Source organism: Erinaceus europaeus, chromosome 20 (genome assembly GCF_950295315.1).
Source record: "Erinaceus europaeus chromosome 20, mEriEur2.1, whole genome shotgun sequence".
Lineage (NCBI taxonomy): Eukaryota > Metazoa > Chordata > Mammalia > Eulipotyphla > Erinaceidae > Erinaceus > Erinaceus europaeus.
This window is the reverse complement of record NC_080181.1, coordinates 24,387,178-24,403,505: the sequence shown is the minus strand read 5'-3', so window position 1 is coordinate 24,403,505 and position 16,328 is coordinate 24,387,178. Positions and strand designations below refer to the sequence as shown.

Genomic DNA, 16,328 nt, shown 5'->3' with positions numbered 1-16,328 from the left:
CGTATATGGCTTGGCTCCAGTTCCTCCTTTCAGGACCCCTCCTGATCCTCTGCTGGTCTTCTCCAGAGGGTGAGTCCCATAGCAGGGGGAATGGACAGAGTGATAGGTGGAGGAGTAATGTCCTGGGAATAAGAGCTATAGGGATAGTATTTGCTGCCACAAGGCCCCTGAGCCTGTAGCTGCTGCAAACTGCTGCCATGGAAACTTCCTGTGGACCCTGCTGTTGCTGCTGTCCACGGCACCACCAGATGCCAACTCCAGAACAGTGTGGGTGATAAAGGAGTCACTGGAGGGTCTCTAGTAATGTGAGCCAATATCATCTTTTCTTTTTTTTTTTTAATTATTTATTTATTTATTCTTTTTGTTGCCCTTGTTGTTGTTTTTTATTGTTGTAGTTATTATTGATGTCATTGTTGTTGGATAGAACAGAGAGAAATGGAGAGAGGAGGGGAAGACAGAGAGAGGGGGAGAGAAAGACAGACACCTGCAGACCTGCTTCACCGCCTGTGAAGTGACTCCTCTGCAGGTGGGGAGCCGGGGCTTGAACCGGAATCCTTCCACTGGTCCTTGTGCTTAGCGCCACCTGCGCTTAACCCGCTGCACTACCGCCGGACTCCCTCATCTTTTCTTTTGACTGAGACCAGGTCTTGATAAGTAACATAGAAGAGAGATCTTCAGGCCAGGAGATAATGTACCAGGTAGTGGATTTGTGCCTCCGCACCACGTACCATGGATGCAAAGAGGGGAGCCCCATCGATGGTGGGGTGGCGCTGTGTTGTCTTTCCGTCTCTCATAAAAAATAATGAATAATTGGCCCCTGGGTATCTTCCAGCACTACCATATATACATGTGGCCCTGGGTTCATCTCCCTAAAGCCACATTTTAAAAAATAAAAGGATGTTAGGGGGAAATTCTCTCCCTCCCTTCCTTCCTTCCCTTCAGACCCTTCCTGGGTCTTCTCTCTCAGCCCACCTTACTCCCCCACCCCACCCCCAGTGTCCCCTTCACAAGTCACAGCTGCAAGGTGAGCCTGAGGAGGAAACTTGGGAGAGGACTTCCTGGTAACCTCACAACTCCAAGATTCCCTGCTTGATCTGGGCTCCTCGGAGAGAAAGAGCCCTATGGAAAGAAGGTTCCCAGAGGTCAGACTGGGGAAGCTGGGGAAGCCCAGGGTCCTGACCTTGATTTCAACACCCACAGCAGCAGCTGCCCACTCCTCTGAACCTACTTGGTAATTCTTAACTTTCCCCCATGTCCCCTGACATAATGTCCAGATTCTGCAAGGTCTATAAATTGCACCTCCTGCGATGAATTTGTTGGCAAGATCTGCAAAAAGAATCTAGGTTCCTGCCAATCCAGACATCCTGACTTTGCATGCCAGACCAAAGAAATATACACTCAACGTTACACTGGAGGTGAGGCGGCCACAAGGAGAGGGGGAGGGGTGGGTTGGATGGCATGACTTGACTTGGTGAAACACATCTAGAGTCAGAATTCTCTGGCCCTGCCATCTCTGGCTTAATTCAGCCCCTGGTCTATTACATTCTCCTTTCCTTCTCTTAATTTATGTATGTATTTATTATTTTTTTTATTGCCACAAGGATTATTGTTGGGGCTCAGTGCTGGCACTATAAATCCACTGCTTCCTGTGCCCATATTTTTTCAACTAAGTAATATTTATGTATTTATTTTTATTATTTTTTTAAGATTTTATTTATTTATTAATGAGAAATAGGAGGAGAGAGAAAGAGCCAGACATCACTCTGGTACATGTGCTTCCAGGGATTGAACTCGGGACCTTATGCTTGAGAGTCCAATGCTATATCTACTGTGCCATCTCCTGGGCCACATGTATTTATTTTTAAACAGATCACTGCTCAGGTCTGGCTTATGGTGCTACATGGGGATTGAACCTGGGACCTAGGAGCCTCAGGCAAGGGAGTCTGTTTTCATAACCATTATGCTATCTCCCCCACTCTCATTTTTTTCCTTTTTATTTTGTTTAATAGGACAGAGAGAAATTGAGAGAGAAGAGAAAGAGAGCGAGAAAGTCATCTGCAGACCTGCTTCACTGTTGCATGCTCCCTACAGGCTCAAACCCAGATCTTTGCACCTGGTAACGTGTGCATTCAATTGGGTGTGCTACCACCTGGGTCCCTCTCCTTTCCTTCTCTATGCTCAGACCTTCCGTCTGCACAGTGACTGGGTTTAAACACATGACCTTCATATATCCATCCATCGCTGCTATTTTAGTGGTTGAACCTCCAGTAGGGCTCTGCTGTTACAGATCCTTTGCTGTGAATGTATGTGGGTGCTGGGTGTGTCTGTGAGTCATTCTGGAAGCAGAGGTTCCCTTTTTAGATAAGGATTTATGAATTTCAGGCTCTCTCTAAAGAGGCAGCAGAGAGGAGAGAGTCCACTCACTCAGTCACATGCCCTGCCACAACCCTAAAACTAATCTGGGCCTTTTGATTATTCTTACTCTTCAGAATTTTTCTACCTATATTCCATGTTGGGCTGCCCGAAAAGATGTGTGGAATACATACGCATCTCCAACTCAGAAAAGAATGTCTTCCACTGCTGTAATGAAAGCTACTGCAATAGCCTCTCTGTAAAAGACCAGACTCCATATGAGCCCACCTTGTTTGAGAGATTATATTGAGGGGCCTGGCTGATGTGTGGGGGCTGTCTCTGGACTGCACCCTGCTTATCCTTCCTGAAAGAACATCAGGATCCAGAAAGGCCTTTGCTCCCACCCACACCGTCTCCTGAGTGCCAACAGATCCAAAAGAAATGAACTGTGAAGAGTTTTGAAATACCATGTGGACCCAAATCAGAAATGCCAGGTCACTAGTTCAACTGTTGCAGCTAAAAATCAAGCTTCAAGTCTAGGAGGTGGTGGGGAAGGGGCATTAGGTGTGCCGAAGAGAAAGCCCACCGAGTGGGAAGCCTACATTGCCATGAGCCCAGCCCAGGCAGTACATGGGAGGTGCTGTGGCACTGAAGGGAGCTCCAGTGCTGTGATGTCTCTACCTCTATGTCTCTATCTGAATGAAATGTAGTACAGAGCTGTGAAATGGCATAGGCTCAAAATCTACAGCTCTGCTAATTAAATAAAGATAGGGAAATGGTTTGACACTGGGACATCTGGGAATTGTGAGTGGACTTCAGTAACAATCCTAAAGAAAAACAAGACAGGGTTGGGTAGGATAAGAGGGGTACATTTCCACACAATTCCCACCACCAGAGTTCCATACTCCATCTCCTTCATTGGAAGCTTTCCTATTCTTTATCCCTCTGGGAGTATGGACTAAAGATCTTTATGGGGTGCAGAAGTTGGAAAGTCTGGCTCCTGTAGTTGCTTCTCTGCTGGACATGGGCATTGGCAGGTTGATCCATACCCCCAGTCTATTTCTGATTTTCCCTAGTGGCTAGGGCTCTGGAGAGGTGGGGGTTCCAGGACACATTGGTAAGGTCGTCTGCCCAGGGAAATCAGGTTGGCATTATGATAGCATCTGCAATTTAGTGGCTGAAAAGCATTAAGATATAAAGCAGAACAAACTGTTTAATAATCAGGAACCTAAAGGTCAGAATATAGTAGATGAAGGGAGTTGGGTGGTAAGCACATCGGGTTAAGCGCATGTGGCGCAAAGCGCAAGGACTGGCGTAAGGATCCGGGTTTGAGCCCCTGGCTCCCCACCTGCAGAGGAGTTCCTTCACAGGCGGTGAAGCAGGTCTGCAGGTATCTACCTTTCTCTCCCTGTGTCTGTCTTCCCCTCTTTTCTCCATTTCTCTCTGTCCTATCTAAAAACAATGGCATCAACAACAACAACATTAACTACAACAACAATAAAAAAAAAGACAACAAAGGCAACAAAACGGAAAATAAATAAATGTCGGGAAATTGTGAGGATGCGAGGCAAATAAATAAAATTTAAAAAAAAGAATATAGTAGATGAGATTTGGGGTCTCCCTTTTGGAAAATAAAAGCTAGGAATTCTATTTTAGGTATATTCCAAAGGGCCCATGACTTTACTAATTTTGCCTGAGCCCAACAGCTAGCAAGCAGGTGTGCTAATGGTATTGTCTGGGGAGATAGTGTCAGAGTTGGAAATAAGACTAGAAAGCTGAATCAGGGAATAGAGAAGCTCCCAAATATGGGGAAAGTATATAAGTACTGTCAGTTGTAAACCCCACCGATCTGATCTGAGGCTCAGCATAGGAGCCTAAGTAACCTCTGCATCCCAATAGGTTTGAGCTTGCATTTCATGGTTGAAAAAAAGAAAGAAAGAAAGAAAGAAAGAAAGAAAGAAAGAAAGAAAGAAAGAAAGAAAGAAAGAAAGAAAGAAGAGGGATTAGGTCGGTAGTGTACTGGGTGAAATGCACATGGCGCAAAGCACAAGGACAGACGCAAGGATCCGGGTTTGGCCCTCGGCTCCCTACCTGCAGGGGGTTGCCTCACAAGCGGTGAAGCAGGTCTGCAAGTGTCTATCTTTCTCTCCCTCTCTCTGTCTTCCCTTCCTCTCTCAATTTCTCTCTGCCGTACCCAACAACAACGACAGCAATAATAATAATGACAACAAGGACAACAAAAGGGAAAAATAGCCTCTAGGAGCAATGGATTCATAGTGTAGGCACCGAGCCCCAGCAATAATCCTGAAGGCAAAAAGAGAGAGAGAGAGAGAGAGAGAGAGAGAAAGAAAGAAAAGAAAGAGGGGCCAGACAGTGGTGCATCTGGTTAAGCACACACATTGCAGTGCACAAGGCCTTAGGTTCAAGCCCCACATGCAGGGGGAAAGCTTCACAAATGGTGAAGCAGGTCTGCAGTTGCCTCTCTGTCTCTTTCCCTTTCTATCTCCCCCCTCCCTTCTCAATGTCTCTCTATCTCTATCCAATAATAAATAAAATAAATAAAAATATATAAAAAACCAAGACTATAAGCAAGAGAAGTTGCAGGCTGTTTATTATTCTTTTTCTCCACTTCTTCCTTCTCCTCCTCCTCCTCTTTTTACCAGAGCACTGCTTAGCTCTGGTACTGAACCTGGCACTTTGGAGCTTTAGGCTAGAGAGTCTCCATCCCTGGCCCAGGCTGTTGCCATAATAAAAGGAATGGGGTATCAGGTAGAGAACAATTCTAGCAACCCTCCCCTTTCCTCAGTTATTTCATATCTCAAATGTCCAGAACCCTAAGTCCCCTCAGACCTAGAGAGCCCCCCCCCAAACAAGGAGGCCCTGATTTTCCACAGGGGGTCCTCTGCTTTCTTGGGGCTCTCTGGGCTGAGGAGGTGAAGTGAGGGCACTGGGAAGACAGACATTCTGGTGGCTCTGTGATGTAGGTAGTAAAGAACAGACATGGGAAGGTCACTGGGCTGCCTGAATCTGAGGCCCACTGCTGTCTCTTACTTGCCATAACAGCTTTGGACAAATTATTAGTCTTTTTTGTCCCACAGCCACCTCCTACTTGACACTTTAAGGCATATTTATGGGTGGGAAGGAGAGAGAGAGAGAGAGATGACAAGAACACCAGATCATCACTCTGGAATATGCAAAGTTGGAAATTGAATTTGGGGCCTCATGCTTGAGAGCCTAACATTTACTCCATGGCATCCCCTCCCAAGCCATGAAAGCACATTTTCATGCTATTTCTTGCAGACACCATCTAACTAGAATTTTATTTTAGATGCTATAAGTATGGTTTTAATTCAAACTATTATCATTTAAAGTGTGTAATTTATTTTAAAATTCTCTCGGTTTAAACAATTTACAAGGTAAGAATTGTCCATAAAAAAAAAAAAACAACAGTACCACAGGGGGAGAGGTGGCAAGAAGCAGCTCAGGTAACCCAGTTCAAGCCCCCAGCTCCCTACCTGTGAGGGGTGGGGGTTGCTTTACAAGCAGTGAAGCAGGTCTGCAGGTGTCTATTTTTCTCTCCCCCACTCTGTCTTCCTCTCCTCTCTTGGTTTCTCTCTATCCTGTCCGACAACAACAGCAGCAACAACAATAGAAAAAAAAAAAAGATGGCCTCTACGAGCAGTGGATTTCTAGTGTAGGCACCAAGCCCAGTGATAACTCTGGAGGCAAAAGAAAAAAAAAAAAAAAACCTCAGGGGTGGGAAATAGTATTATGGTTATGTAACAAACCCTCCTGTCTGAGACTTCAAGGTCCCAGGTTCACTCTCCTATACCACCATAAATCAGAGCTGAGTAGTGCTCTGACAAAAAAAAAAAATCTTTAGTGACATAATTTTGAGACTTTTAAAAAAATATTTTATTTATTTTAATGAGATACAGAGGGAGAGAGAGGGGAAGAGCAAACAGAGCACTTGGTTTATGGTGGTCCAGCTGGGCACTGAACTTGGGACCTAAAAGTCTCAGACATGAAGATTTTTTACATAACCATTATACTGTCTCCTCAGCCTAACTCATGGGGTTCTCACCAGGTATTTTCTTCAAGATAGCTTACTATCATGCAAATATTTACGTTATAAAATACAAATATATGTAACTGTCTCTTAATTACAGTTTAGAAGTGCATTCTCTGAAATCACCGATGTATTACAGATAGCCAACGGAATGTTGAAGCTAGAAGGAGCCCGGGGACATGCATAGATCCTGAGCCTCTAGATGCATACCGCTGTAGTTAACTGATATACCACTGGGGGGAGCTAGAGTTTAAACACGCACTTTCCCAGCTGCTGTAAGCACAACAGTGGTCGCCAGAGGGAGCCAGAGCGCAAGGTTAGTGCCGGATTAAAACTGGCTGGGCTAGGTCGTGGAGCAACTGGCAGAGGATGTAGAAGGTAGGTTCAGCGGCGTAAGGATCGCGGTTCGAGCCCTGGCTCCCCACCTGCAGGGGAGTCGCTTCACAGGAGGTGAAGCAGGTCTGCAGGTGTCTATCTTTCTCTCCTCCTCTCTGCCTTCCCCTCCTCTCTCCATTTCTCTCTGTCCTATCCAACAACGACAACAACAATAATAACTACAACAATTAAAAAAAAAAACAGCAAGGGCAACAAAAGGGAATAAATAAAATAAAATAAATAAATAAATAAATAAATAAATAAAGAAGGTAGGTTCAGGTCCCCAGTTCCCAACCACCTGTGTGTGTGGGGGGGCAGCGTCATGAGTAGTGGAGCAGTACTACCTACAGGTGTCTCTCCCGCTTTTCAATTTCAGTAGTAGTAGCAGTAGCAGTAGCAGTAGCAGTAGTAATATAATGAAAAAATAAAACTTCGGTTTTCTCTTTCCATAAAGGGAAAGTTCTAGCTCCTGGTGGATCTATGTTGTCTATAAGAGATGAATGAACTTGAATTGGGGACTGGAGCAATCCAGACCAAGAAAAGTAGCAGGCAACCTGAATCCATCTCAAATACAATGGCTCCTCTAGAGTTAGGTACTTCTTATTTATTTATTTATATATTTTCCCTCCAGGGTTATCGCTGGGGCTTGGTGCCTGCACTACGAATCCACTGCTCCTGGAAGCTTTTTTTCCCCATTTTGTTGCCCTTGTTGCTGACATTATTGTTATTGTTGCCATTGATGTTGTTGTTGCTGGATGGCACAGAGATAAATCCAGAGAGGAGAAGACAGACAGGGGAAGAGCACATAGACACCTGCAGACCTGCTTCACCGCCTGTGAAGTAACCCCCTCTACAGGTGGGGAGCCTGGGGCTTGAACCGGCATTCTAACACCTGTCCTTGCGTTTCGCACCATATACACTCAACATGCTGCACGAGTTAGGTACTTCTAAGATTAAGGCAGAGGAGACCCTCGGCTGTGCACAGGGTGCTCAGGGTAACAGTCTTCAGTGGAGAGGATATGTCTTCAGTAGGAAAAGAATCAGGTCTAGAAGGGAAGACTGGACCTTGGAGGATCAGTGTGCCTCTGCAGGGTGCTTCTGCCTGGAGGAGTACGCTGGTTACAGTTGGGGTGATTTCACACTTGGCTTGGTTTTATAATCAGGAGTCTCAGCCAGTCACGAAACAAGAAGTGTTTATATATAGTTAGTTTCAGGGGACACAAGCAATTCCACTAATTCTTTCTTATCAGTTTATTGCCACCAGTGTTATCACTGAGGCTTGGTGCTTGCACGGTAAATCCATAGCTCCCGGAAGCCTATTATTATCTACTAGATAGGACAGAGAGAAATTGAGAGGGGAGGAGAGCTAGAGAGGGAGAGAGACACCTACAAACTTGCCTCACTGCTTGTGAAGCTTCCCTCCTGCAGGAACCTTGCCCCTTCTGTTTCTTTTTTTTAAAGATTTTATTTATTTATTAATGAGAAAGATAGGAGGAGAGAGAAAGAACCAGACATTAGTCTGGCACATGTGCTGCCGGGGATCGAACTCAGGACCTCATGCTTGAGAGTCCAAAGCCTTATCACAACGCCACCTCCCGGACCACCATCCTTATGTTTCTGACTTATTTCACTTGACATGATTTCTTTCAAGTGAATGGATATTTTTCCCCCTACCAAGCTTATCACTCACTGAGGCTCAGCACTATTAACCCACTGCTCCTGACAGTCATTATTTCCTTTTTAAATTATTTATTTATTTATTTATTCATGAGAAAGATAGGAGAGAGAGAAAGAAACAGATATCACCCTGGTACATGTGCTGCCAGGAACTGAACTTGGTATCTCACATGGTTGAGAGTCCAATGCTTTATCCACTGTGCCACCTCCTGGACCACTTCCTTTTATTTATTTATTTTTTCCTTTTTCTTTTTACTTTATTTGATAGGACAGAGAGAAATTGAGCAAGGGGGAGAGAAGGAGAGAGAAGGATACCTGCAGTACTTGCTTCACTGATTGTCAAGTGTCCCTCCTGCAGGTGTGGGGTGGAGGCTTGAACCCAGGTCCTTGCACCTGGTAACGTGTGCGCTTAACCTGGTACACCACCACTTGGCCCCTGAATGACAGGATAATTTAAGTCTTATGGAGACAGTAGTTTTTGTAATAAACTGTTTTTGTTAAACAAAAGGTTAGAGAGAATTAACTGTCCATTTTGGGGAGACACAGGTGAAGTTCAACACTGTTCTGTAAGTTCAAGGGTCTTCTCAGTCTCATTTAGTCCTGTGTGTTCAGTACCTAGTACATAATATACATAACAGGCGCTCAGACAAGCATTCATTACATTTCTGGAGTGTGTGTGTGTGTGTGTGTGTGTGCACACAGCCAGGCCTACTCTTCACTTTTTTACTCAGATAGACGCCCACACACACACACACACAGAAATGAAGAGATACCACAACACCAGAGTTTTCCTGGGTGGCTGCACATCACTCTCATGTAGTGCTCGGGTTAGAGCCAGAGCCAAGCACAGGCCTTACCTGTGTGCTATCTCTCTGGCTTCATAATTGGATTGTTTGGTAGGTCATTCATTCATTCAATTGCTATATCTCAATTTATCATCTAGCTTTTTTTGTCTGTTTTATTATTGTTTTTGCCTTAAGGGTTATTGCTAGGGCTCGGTGCTGGCACTATGAATCCACTGCTCCTGGAAGCCTTTTTTTTTTTAATTAGATAGTACAGAGATAAATTGCAAGAGGAGGGGGAGATAGATAGAGAGAGACAGATAACTGCAGACCTACTTCACCGCTTGTGAAGCTATCCCCCCCCCCCCCACACACACACACAGGTGAGGAGCCCTGGGCTCAAACTGGGATCCTTGTGTGGGTCCTTGCCCTTCGTACTGTGTGTGTTTAACTCGGTGCACCACTGCTCGGCACCCTCTAGCTTTTTTTTTTTTTAACATTTTATTTATTAATGAGAAAGGAGGAGAGAGACAAAGAACCGGACATTATTCTAGTACACGTGCTGGCAGGATTGAATTCAGGACCTCATGCTCAAGAGTTCAACGCTTTACCTATTGTGCTACCTCCCAGACCACCATTAGCTTTTTTTTTTTTTAGGTTAAAGTTGGTTATTATTGTTTCTTTATTGCCAGCAATGTCATCACTGGGCCTCAGTGCCTGCACAATGAACCCACTGCTCCCAGTGGTCATTTTTCCCTCCCCCACTCCCTCTACCAGCCCTCCCCCCCATGCAGGTAGAGGTCAGGGGCTTGAACCTGGGTTCAAGGAATGGTAATGAGTGTGCTCAACTGGGTATGCCACTGCCCATCCCTAGGTTGATTATATTTTAAACTAGAATTTTGCATTTTAAATTAAGCGGTATAGTTGGATCAGGATTAAAAGTAATCCTTTTCACTGGAAAAGGGAACCCATAATGTTCATTTAATTTAGACTAGGCCTTTTCTCTAGCTCAGCTGAGCAACCTTGGGAAGACACTTCACTGAACCTCAATTTTCTTATCTGTACGGTACACCAAAGATGCCTTCTTTTTAAAAATATATTTATTTATTTGATAGAGACAGAGAGAAATCAACAGAAAGGGGGAGGTAGAGGGGAAGAGACATTTGTTGCAGTGCTTCACCACTTGTGATGCTTCTCCTTTGCAGGTGGGGACTAGGGGCTTGAACCCTAATCCTTGAGCACTGTAACATGTGCATTCAATCAAGTGCACCACTACCTGGCCCCCAAAGGTGACTTCTAGGCATCATTCCTCTGTTAATATTCTGCCTGAACATTATAGACATGGTGGCTCTGAATTCTTGTTTTACCACCTAACACACTGTTTAATTGTGCCTATAATTGTGATTATAATAAATCAGTTATAAAATGGAGACACCTCCGTAACATGACTCTATTAATGAGATATTACAGAAATTATTTTTAAAATCGTTGTTATTATTATTGTTGTTACTGCTCTTGTTGTTGGATAGGACAGAGAGAAATGGAGGAGGGGAAGACAGAGGGGGGAGAGAAAGATAGACACCTGCAGACCTGCTTCACTGCCTGTGAAGTGACCCCCCTGCAGGTGGGAAGCCGGGGGCTTGAACTAGGATCCTTACACCGGTCTCTGTGCTTTGCACCAGGTGCACTTAACCTGCTGCACTACCACCGGGCCCCACAGGAGCTTTCTAAACCACTCTTCTTCCACTTCTTTTAAATACCCAGCAGTTAGTGAGATCATGTGAAAACAAGATTTGTTCATGCCACTCCTGTGTTCAGTCTGAAATGATGCCTTTTATTATTATAATCTTTATTTATCAGAGACAGCCAGAAATTGAGAGGAAGGGAAATTGAGAGATGGAGAGAGACAGAGAGACACCTGTAGCCCTGCTTCACTTGTGAAGCTCTCCCCCTGCAGGTGGAGGCCAGGGGCTTGAACCCAGGTCTTTGTGCACTGTAATGTGTGTGCTTAACCAGGTGTGCCACCACCTGGTCCCTCTGAAATGATTTATCATCTCACATTTTACTTTTTTTTTTTTTTTGCCTCCAGGGCCTGCACTACGAACCACTGTTCCTGGAGGCCATTTTTTCCCATTTTGTTGCCCTTGTTGCTACCTTTGTTGTTACCCTTATTGTTGTTATTATTATTGTCATTGCTATTGTTGTTGTTGTTGGATAGGACAGAGAGAAATCGGGGGGAGAGAAAGATAGACACCTGCAGACCTGCTTCCCCTGCAGGTGGGGAGCTGGGGCTCGAATGTGGATCCTTAAGCCAGCCCTTTTGTGCTTAACCCGCTACGCTACCGCCCGACCCCCATTTTTGTGGGTTGTTTTGTTGTTGTTTTTTTTTAACCAGAGCACTGCTCAGCTCTGGTTTATGGTGGTGCAGGGGATTAAACCTGGGACTTTGGAGCCTCAGGCATGAGAGTCTCTTTTGCATAACCTTATGCTATCTACCCCTGCCCTTTAAAAATTTTTTTTATTGTCTTTATTTTTTGGATAGAGACAGCCAGAAATCGAGAGGGAAGGGGGCAATAGAGAAAGCGAGAGACAGAGAGACACCTGCAGCCCTGCTTCACCACTTGCAAAGCTTTCCCCATGCAGGTTAGGACCAGGGGCTCAAACCTGGGTCCTTGAGCATTGCAACATGTGGGCTCAACCAGGTGTGCCACCACCAGGCCCCCCATTTCTTAAAATAGAGAATGAACACAAAAGCACCATTCTGGCATATGTGGCATCAGGGATCAAACTCTGGACCTCCTACTTGCAAGTCTGGCTTACTATCACTATGCCACCTCCCAGGCCACAATCTATATTCTTTACAAGGCCATATATGAGCTCATGCTTGCCCTGCTATGGCTGCTCTAAATATACCATCATTCTCATGGCTCCTCAGACACTCTGGGAAACCTGTCACTCAGGTATGTGGCTCTGCTTCTCCCTCTCTTCTTCTCCCATATATGGCTTGGCCTTCTCCCTCACCTCCTTCAAGTCTGTTAAATGCCATCTTCTCAGCAAAGCCTACTTGAGCCATTCTATATAAAAATCTCAAATTTCACCACCCCACCCTGTTGTATTTTTAATTTTTTTTAGACAGAGACAGAGAGGCAGAGAGAGACCATGGAAGAGACCACAGCACTGAAGCTTCCTTCAATGCCGTTGGGGCCAGGTGGCACAGCAGCCCACTCTCCCGTTTTATTACACTCTATCATTCTTACTTATTTCAAGCATATTATGAATGTGTGAATAAATATTGTTTGCAAACATGCATAATACAAACCAAATATATTGTAGTTTCTGCATATACTTGTTACTCTCTTCCCTTGGCCAGTGTTTAGAGGTCTGAAGGGATATTGCTTGGGGTGTTATGTTTTAGGCTCTTCTAGCATGATGTGCCTTTAGGAAACTCAAGATTCATAGTCATCCCCTGAGTAGTCTTCTGTTAATACATTACTAACACATTATTTCTGTGCTAGGCACTCTTCAGTAGACTGATCAGTAGCCTGCCTTCTTGTGCATTCGTTCAGTCCTGTGTCCACTCGGCAAATAATTCACTGTGCACCTTCTCTGTGCCAGATCTCACTGAAGTCAGCTGCTAAAAGGCATTTATTTCATTAGTGATCACCTCGCTCCTCAAACAGTCCCGGGATGGGGACACAGGCAGAGGGGAAATGCTACGTCCCGCCAGCAGAGGGCGCGCTCCCCCCCCCCGCCTCCGCTTTCCGGCACCGCGCGCCTTCCCGGCTCCCCCGCTCGCTCCCGAGCGCGCCCCCGCCCGCCACGTCACGTGACGCGCTCGCGGACCCCGAGCTGCCGGCCCAAACCGAGCTCAATTCGTTGCCAGTAGCCGCTGCCGGTGCAACCCCAAAGGCTCGTCCGAGAGCGTGGGGAGGCTACTGGAGTCGATGCTTCCTCTTCCCATTCAGGCCGGCTCCTGCTTCCTTCTCAACACTCGCTGTCGCCGTCTCCCGGAGCCTTTGCATGAGCTCTTTCGTGCGGGGAAGCGCCGGTGACCATGTAGGGAGCCAGGGTGAGGCAGCTCCAGGTGCCTGGGACGAGGTCAGCGCCGTCGGCACGCCGCCCCGGCGCCCACCACACCCTCGGTGCGGGCCGGTGCGGGCCGTTGCGGGCCGCTGGGCGCCGCTGGGCCCCTCGGCCCGGGTGGGAGCTCCGGCCTCCAGTTGTGGCCTGGGCCGGAGCACCACGAAATCTCGCGCCGCCCTCGCGAGAGCCGAAGTTGAAGGAACATGGCGTCTAATCTGTTAAAGGTAAGCCCCTCAGCCCGGGTCGGCTTTTACTACGGGACCACTGGATTCAACTGTGCGGGAAAAGACTCGCCTCGGGCTCCGCGGAGAAATGTGCGGGAGTGTTCAGGGGTTGTCCCCGGGAAGGGAAGCTTGGGAGGCCGCCTCCGAGAAGCGGCCTTGGGGTGGAGAGGCTCGGGGTGTCCCTCCCGCCGGCTGACCGGTGTGAAAGGCCCGGGTGGGGGATGCTGTCGAGGGAGCGGCGGCGGCCGCGGCGGGACGTGATGGGCTGCTCCGCCCGGACCGAGGGGGCCGTGAGTAGCGTTAAGTCTTTGCTTTCTTCTGAAGTGAGAGTCTCAAATCGCATAAAAGGAAAGCCGAGAAGATAGTGCCAACAGGTTTCAGGGGACCCCCCACACACACACATTCACCTCCTCAGCTTCGGTTCTCATTCATTCTGCACGGGACACCCGAACAGCACCGACCCCGTCCCACCCCCGCCCTCTTCTGCACGCTGCCCGGTCCCCTCCTGCTCTCCCTCCCATTCCCGAGTTCATATTTGACCTTCTTTCCTTGGGAAATTGGTCCCACCCCCACCCCCACCCCATTGTATGGCACATAGAGAACTTGTCCAGAAGTGCTACCTTCGTTTTCTTTCTTTCTTTCTTTCTTTCTTTCTTTCTTTCTTTCTTTCTTTCTTTCTTTCTTTCTTTTTCTTTCTTTTAGTTGGGGAAGACAGCACTTGGACCGGTATTGGTTGAAGTTAACTTTATATAGCTTGGCTAGCTGGGGAGATCTAGGCCCAGAGGAGACATATTTTCTGTTATCACCAAAAATGGGGGGGAGAGCAGGGGATAGATAGCATAATGTTTATGCAAAGAGACTCACATACCTGAGGCTCTGAAGTTCCAGGTTCAATCCCCAGCACCACTATAAGCCAGAGCTGAGCAGTGCTCTGGTAAAAAAAAAAAAAAAAAAAAAAGTTTGGGGAGGAATGAGGAAGACGGGGTATTAGTTTGTTCTGTGCTTGCATAGAAACACAAATGGTAACTTTTTATCTTAGAAAAAGTATTGACTGAAATGGAAGTAGTGATTAGACTTAAATACAAAGGATGAACTACTCCCTTAAATCCCTTATTGTATCGTAAGGCAGTGTGGGTGGATACTAGAAAACTATAGAAGAAAAAGATATTGCAATGCAGTGGGACTTCACCCTTCTTTAGACGAATTTGATATTAACTGCCTAATAGGTGGAACTGCATTATAAAACAAATTTTACTAACTTAAGACACCATTTATCTTACTTTAAAAGAGGAGGGGGCATATCCAGTGGTTCACCTGGTTGAGTGCACTCGGTACTGGGGGGGGGGAAGTTTCACAAGTGTGAAGCAGGTTCTGCTGGTGTCTTTCTGTCCTTCCTCCCTCTCTCCCCTCAATTTCTCTCTGTTCTATCAAATAAAGGAAAAATAAAATAAAAGAGGGGATTAAAACTAGACTATTTGCCACTTGGACATTTTATAACTTTAGACAAATTTCTTAGCCTCTTGTGTCTGGGTTTCCTAATCAATAAAGTGGAATTTATCAGTAGTATCTATTTCAAAGAGACCTTGTGAGAGTTGAGTTAATGTATAGTAGAGTTGATAGCGTTTAATTAGTACACCGTACTAATCAAATACTACTACAACTGTATCTGCAAGAAAACTAATTCACAGAGGGCCCGGATGGTGGCAGTGGCTTAAGTGCACATAGTTCTAGGAAGCACAAGGACCGGCTCAAGAATTCTGGTTTGAGCCCCCGGCTCCCCACCTGCAGAGGGGTTGCTTCACAAGCAGTGAAGCCGGTCTACAGGTGTCTAGCTTTTTCTCTCCCTCTCTATCTTCCCTTCTCTCAATTTCCCTCTGTCCTATCCAGTAGTAATAATGAAAAAAGAAAAAGAAAAATGGCCACCAGAAGCAGTGGATTTGTAATGCTGACACTGAGACCCAGCAATAACCCTGGAGGCAAAAAGAAAATTTTATGATATTGAACTTAAGGATAGTCCAAGTAAGTGATTAAAGAAATGTGCTAAAATTGAATGGGATGAGATTCAGCAAAATAAGATTTTTTAAAATTTCTGTTTGGAAAAAGATACTCATATAGAAATGCAGCAAAAGAGTACTGAAGGCCTAGCTTCAGCAAAGGAACAGTGGAATTCTATGCTAAAACAACAAAATCAAAATATCAATAGTAATATTAAAGTTTTTTTCATTATAAATGCTCATTAGCTAAAAATAAATATACAACATACCAAAAAAATGTGCAGCATAAGTCTTAGTAAGCTAAAAAGACTTCCAAAATCCAGAAATTATTCACTTGCTTTAAATCAGATTACTACAGGCCCATTCAGTGGCACACCCATTTGAACACACACAGTACCAAATATGAGGACCCAGATTCTAGCCCTTACTCCCCCCATTGGGGTAGACACAGGTCTGTAGTTATCTTTCTCTCTCCCACTCCTCTCACAGTTTCTCTCTGTCCTACAGGGAAAAAATGACTGCCAGGAGCGGTAGATTCATAGTGCCAGCACCAATCCCAAACAATAAACTTTGGTGGCAATAAAAAATAATGAGTGGGAGTTGGGCGGTAGCACAGTGGGTTAAGCACACGTGGCGCAAAGCGCAAGGATTGGCATTAGGATCCCAGTTCGAGCCCCGGCTCTCCACCTTCAGGGGAGTCATTTCACAGGTGGTGAAGCAGGTCTGCAGGTGTTTATCTTTCTCTCTCCCTCTCTGTCTTCCCCTCCTCTCT

At 45.8% G+C, this 16,328-nt stretch overlaps 3 protein-coding genes across 3 annotated transcripts in view; all 3 read left to right on the top strand.

The window, feature by feature from the left end:
- Positions 1-1,928, top strand: part of LOC103128938 (prostate and testis expressed protein 2) — a 71,436-nt gene extending 69,508 nt beyond the window's left edge. Inside the window, exon 6 of the mRNA XM_060179883.1 lies at positions 1,275-1,928. The gene's annotated coding sequence lies outside the window, so the exon portion shown is untranslated. The remainder of the gene's footprint in view (positions 1-1,274) is intronic.
- On the top strand, positions 6-2,662 carry LOC107523373 (prostate and testis expressed protein 2-like). The gene is made up of 3 exons (XM_016194181.1): positions 6-69; positions 1,275-1,415; positions 2,490-2,662. The coding sequence occupies exons 1-3, from the start codon at positions 6-8 to the stop codon at positions 2,660-2,662; spliced, it is 378 nt and encodes a 125-aa protein (XP_016049667.1).
- A 10,230-nt stretch (positions 2,663-12,892) lies between these two features.
- Positions 12,893-16,328, top strand: part of CUL5 (cullin 5) — an 84,742-nt gene continuing 81,306 nt past the window's right edge. Inside the window, exon 1 of the mRNA XM_016184923.2 lies at positions 12,893-13,562. Coding sequence (XP_016040409.1) covers positions 13,542-13,562 — 21 coding nt within the window. The 5' untranslated portion in view covers positions 12,893-13,541. The remainder of the gene's footprint in view (positions 13,563-16,328) is intronic.

Excerpts from the sequence above, each read along its gene's own strand:
- LOC107523373 (XM_016194181.1), top strand. The coding sequence starts at position 6 with ATGGCTTGGCTCCAGTTCCTCCTTTCAGGACCCCTCCTGATCCTCTGC. Across the intron at positions 70-1,274 it reads CTGCTGGTCTTCTCCAGAGG|ATTCTGCAAGGTCTATAAAT; the intron begins GTGAGTCCCATA and ends CATAATGTCCAG. Across the intron at positions 1,416-2,489 it reads CACTCAACGTTACACTGGAG|AATTTTTCTACCTATATTCC; the intron begins GTGAGGCGGCCA and ends CTTACTCTTCAG.